Genomic DNA, 5602 nt, shown 5'->3' on the forward strand with positions numbered 1-5602 from the left:
AGCTTAGAAGGCTATAGTCCATGGGCTCCAATGATAGTCTCATTCCTTCTAACTATTCAGAGTGGCTTTAGTTCATTGAATATATTAGGTAATAGTATTTAAATTGGACATAAAAATCCTGGAATTTCTCAAAAATTTAATCATAAAAGTAAATGAAGGCAATTTTGCATAATGTCAGAAAACATCAATGAAGCCAAGAAAGTAAAGTTATAAAATGGGAAAATGAGAAGTTTATGATTTTCCTAGTTGCCAGATTCCAGCTCTTTACCTTCAAAGTTCATTATGTAGACAAGTGTGTAATAACTGGCTGGTTATGGCTTTTCATTCTCTCTTCCTAGTGAAGATTCTTCTTGCTTAAATAACGTACACAGGCATCTCTGGCTATGCTTTAATCATAGTGCTCCCAGAGGTCCATCAGCTCATTGATGTCTGTGCTGTCAGCCACAAACATAAAAAAATCCCTGGGAGAATAGACCCAACTGGGGTTCAGATTCACCTTCAACCTTTGTGGGAGCTGATGCATAGGCCCTGTGCTTACAAGCAAGAATGTTGCCTTGCTAGTAGTTATGGTCTATTTTCTCATTCATTGCAATTATTAATATAATAGAAGATATTCATTGGCTTGCTCCCTGGCAGCCATTAGAATTTCCAACTACGAGTGGCACCCAATTTATTCTAGGATAATGCAACACTTAATAGGAATTTTGATCCTATCTATTACTACTATAAAAAGATAAATTCAGATTATAATGAAAGCAGACTAATTTATAGTCTCTCTAATCAAGAATACTAAGCACTATTTTTTTGTGCCTTCAGTGGTTGAAAAACCCTGTTCATAAATTTCCAATTTTAAAATTGAAAATAAAAAAGAACACATTTGTGATGAAGAGTACCTTCTGAAGTATTTTTTTTTCTCAGCTAATACTATGAAAAAATATAGTGAAATCATCTATTTTTATCTATTAATAATTTATAATTTATATAATCCTCCATACTAATAGCACCTAAAGATAATATATTCTTTGACTTACAGCATTAGTATATATGTCATATTTAGCTAGAAAACTTAAATAAAATATTTTACTTTACCTTGCTAAAAAGAGGCATCTTATATTTCTTAGCATCCTGCAAAGAGTTCACCAAAGTACAAATGCTAAAAAATTCCCTAAGAGGCAAGAGCTAGTCTTTATCAAATTTTGAAATTTCTTTTAAAATGTCCTTTTTATTTAAATACCTTTAGAAATAACATTTTTATGTTAGATACACAAGGTATCTGTTAGATATACACTATGATACAAATTTTCACTGAGACTCAGGGAAGTACAGATACCCAGGCATAGAGATATTACAGAGGAATAGACATCTGTATGCTGAAAGTAGTTGATTCATAAACCTTGTACTAAGCTACAGACATCTTGTCTTTCAACCCTATAACTTTTCTTAAAATCTTTTCCCACAACGTTTAGTAATAAGAAGGCAAGAGATGGGCCAGATCCCTGGAGGCAAGCCAGTTCTGTTCTCCAAGGCTGTTTCTGGAGAAGGATGTACCTGAAGTAGGTATGAGGGAGAAGGAGGAGGCCCAACTCCACATTCTGCGTTTAGGAGAGGACTGGTGTCCACACTCTGGAAGGAGCATGGCAGGTACTCATACTGTCTGCTTCAGGTGGGATTTGTTTCCCAAACATTAAGTCCCCTACATATGCATAGGTTCAATTCTGAGAGTGTATCCATAAGTCCAGTTTGTTCCTAGATCCAACAAAGTTAACCTAGGTACCCAAATAACTAAGCTTCCCTGATGTCTCAGGCAGTAAATAATCCACCTTCAATGCAGGAGATGCAAGAGACATGGGTTCAATCCCTGGGTTAGGAAGATCCCCTGGAGAAGGAAATGGCAACCCATTCCAGTATTCTTGCCTGGAAAATCTCATGGATGGAGGAACCTGGCAGGTTACAGTCCATATCATCACAGAGTTGGACATGAACGAGTATGCACTCAGTTAACTAGCATAATCAACTAACATAAGCAGCTATATAGTACTGTACTGTAATATGTTTACAATACATTTTACACAAATAGATAAAAAACAAATACAAAAAATAAAGAAAACATTTTAAATCTTGAAGTATACTATTTTGAAAACTATAGTAGTACAGTGCAATAGCTGGCAAACAGGGGCTGGCATTGAGTGAATAGGGAAGAGGAGTTACTGCCTGGAGGAGGGAGAAGAGGTGGGAGATGGTAGAGCTGAAGGATCATCAGCAATAGGAGATGGAGAACAAGCTGCAATTCCACTCACACCTGAAGTTGATGGAACACATGTTTGCATCTTTGAAAGTTTGTAACTTGAAGGTTCATATATAGGGGCTTACTGTGTAACTGAATCACTTTGCTGAACACCTGAAACTAACGTAAAATTGCAAACCAAATATAGGAAAAAAAATACTCTTATTCACACAAGGGCTATTCCTCACTGAGTAGCCAGACATTTCTTGTCCTTTCATTGATCTTCTACTTCAGTGATAATATATCTGCTCTCTTGACCTAGAATTGTGTCATCCTAGGTTAGGTAGTTTAGTCCAGGGAGTCTTTATTTTTCTTAAGGGGTAGGGGTGGAGCTAAGAAATACTTGTGAAGGTCACAGCCCAGGAAAACTGATCCACTAAAGGCTGACTTTTAATTATACAATTATGGGCTGCTTCTCCTCTCTCATTCCTTACCATCATATTAACAGGACTCCAGTAAAATAACAGTGGATGGCAGCTGAAACTGTTGTAAGGGGCAGACTCTATTTCATGACGATGTGTTCTTAGAGAAGTGTACAGACAACAGGGACATCAAAATACAAAACAAAGCAAGGACGCTAGAGAAATTTGAAGTCTCCATCACTAATGGATTCGATAAACATTAAACATATTCCAACTCCTAGTGTCTCATATCAATTCATCTATTCCTCAGTGTGATCACAAGTCGTGGTTTTAAATAATTTCAGGCTATTTAGCTGCCTCACTGGTATAAATAAGTAGAGAAAACCAGGAGGAACACTCAGGACAATGTCTCCAGAGTAGACAGCTTCTTCCCATATTGTCACAGAGAAATGGACAGAGTTCCCTGGAAGCACAGGAGGAAGCTTATTCTACCTGTTCTCTCTATGAATATCCTTTGGATATTTTAATTTGGGATTGAGGTCTTAGTTCTATTGTAGATCCCCTGCATTTCCATTCAGCTTCATGAAGTAACCATATATGTGTTTTTTTGTTTGTTTGCTTTTTCTCCCTTGGAAAATTAAAATCCAGATCTTGGCTATAATCCACTCCTTAAGCGAGCAAGAACTGATTGATTTTCTTATCTACAATTTATTTTTTATCTTGAGTGTGTTTTTGTCACACTCTTACCATCTCACCATCCTTAACCAATCATAAAATGGTTTCAATAGAACTCCTTCCTTGTCTGATGCTTAGCTACACTCCATGAATCATTCTGGGAGAAGAAGAATGGGAAAGATGGATGCCATCATGGAGGATGACATGGCAAGAGCTAAGGGGAAAAATGGGGAATGAGTGGAAAATAGTGTTGAGGATGGAGGAGACCCTAACAAATGAATGATGTCTCAGGAACCAACATGTTATCACACACTCAATATACATCTTCCTTTCTGACCATCAGCTGACCTGACTCCACCCCTGAGGGACACAGCCTAACCTTGACCAATGACTTCAAAGGACAAGGGGGAGCAAGGGGGCAGAAGTTCAGCAGTAAAGAATAAAAGGCCACAGCATCCCGCAGCAGCACAGACTTGCTTCTGATGCTTCTGTGATCACCTGTAAGCTCCACGACTTGACATCATGGTGCATTTTACTGCCGAGGAGAAGGCTGCTATCACTGGCCTGTGGGGCAAAGTCAATGTGGAAGAGGCTGGAGGCGAGGCTCTGGGCAGGTAGGAAGTGGACTTCATGGGGGAGGATGGTGAATATGAGCCTGGAAAATTGATCAGCAAATTCTTCAAAGATTTTCGAGTTGCTGATTTTTCATCTGCTGTGTTTCCATCTCATAGGCTCCTGGTTGTCTACCCCTGGACCCAGAGGTTTTTTGACAGCTTTGGGAATCTGTCCTCTGCCTCTGCCATAATGGGAAACCCCAAGGTCAAGGCCCATGGCAAGAAGGTGCTGACCTCCTTCGGAGAAGCTATTAAGAATTTGGACAACCTCAAAGGTGCCTTTGCTAAGTTGAGTGAGTTGCACTGTGACAAGTTGCACGTGGATCCTGAGAACTTCAGGGTGAGTTCAGGAAGTGTTCATGTGTTCCCTTTGTACTAAAGCTTTTTACTTTAGAATAATAATGGAAGTTGAGTGTTTTATTGGAAAGACTAGCAAAGATCTCAGAAATTGTAGATCAAACTAAGTATTAGGAGGACCGACTTCCAGTGGGCATACCGAGACAACTTTAATTCAGGACTAGTGACATAAAAATCTTCAAGCAGTCTTACAGTGCATGCATGCTAAGTCTCTTTAGGTGTCAGATTCTTTGTGACCCCATGCCTGTAGCCCATCAGGCTCCTCTGTCCATGGGATTCTCCAGGAAAGAATACAGGAATGGGTTGCCATTTATTTTTCTAGGGGATCTTCCCAACCCAGGGATCAAACCTGTATCCCTTACATCTCCTGCATTGGCAAGCAGGTTCTTTATCACTAGTGCCACAATGCTACAATGAGCAGCCTTAAGTTTACTTAAAAAATTTCAGGAACTTCTGTCAGAACTGGATGTATTTACCCCAGAGAATATCAAAGAATAGCATATTTTTTCAAGAAGAAATAAAATCCGGATTTTGATAGATGAAGTCTGATCTCAAGGAAAGAGAAATATTTTATGTGTTTCCTGATAATTGAAGTTTAGGAAGATTTTTGGGAGAAAAATTTTTGTTCAGATTGTCTGAAAGAAAATTAGACCGATTTCCTATTAAATTATCCATCAATATTGTGACTAAGTGGAGGCTTATAGTTGCATTGATTGGAGGCTTTACCAAACTCTTTCTAAGAACCCATGCATCCTTGAAATCCTATGAATATAAGAATTAGAGATAGGGAGAGAAGCAAATAAAAACAGTGAAATAGGAGAAAGGCAGGGGATAAAAAATGTTGAATGGAGGGCTTATAGAATTTAAATTAAACTGAAGGACTAGCTCATCTGATTTTATTGTATAGATACAACCCACAGAGCAGTTTAAGATGTGGACTTCGGAGTGGGTGTAGGTACTAAGCCATTATTTTATGCAATTATTTAGGAAATTTATACTTGGCATACTTAATTGTCATTCTGTTTCTCACCCAATAGCTCCTAGGCAACGTGATTGTGATTATTCTGGCTACTCACTTTGGCAGAGAATTCACCCCTGACGTCCAGGCTGCCTGGCAGAAGCTGGTGTCTGGTGTTGCCACTGCTCTGGCCCACAAATACCACTGAATCCTCTTTTCAATTCACCATTTTGTGTCCCCAGCACCTTCATTCTGCCCATGGGGGCTGGGGTTTGGCCTTGAGGACCCAGCTTCTGTTTAATAAAGTACATTCTATTCAATGATCAAAAATTAACATTGTGTCTTCTCCGTC

The 5602-nt window shown here is 38.8% G+C and overlaps 1 protein-coding gene across 1 annotated transcript; it reads left to right on the forward strand.

The window, feature by feature from the left end:
* Positions 1 to 3674: 3674 nt before the first annotated feature.
* On the forward strand, positions 3675 to 5584 carry LOC122450616 (hemoglobin subunit epsilon-1). The gene is made up of 3 exons (XM_043482993.1): positions 3675 to 3935; positions 4053 to 4275; positions 5330 to 5584. Exons 1-3 carry the CDS (start codon positions 3844 to 3846, stop codon positions 5456 to 5458), a joined length of 444 nt encoding a protein of 147 aa, XP_043338928.1. The 5' UTR covers positions 3675 to 3843; the 3' UTR covers positions 5459 to 5584.
* Positions 5585 to 5602: the final 18 nt, after the last annotated feature.

This window comes from Cervus canadensis, chromosome 11 (assembly GCF_019320065.1).
Source record: "Cervus canadensis isolate Bull #8, Minnesota chromosome 11, ASM1932006v1, whole genome shotgun sequence".
NCBI lineage: Eukaryota > Metazoa > Chordata > Mammalia > Artiodactyla > Cervidae > Cervus > Cervus canadensis.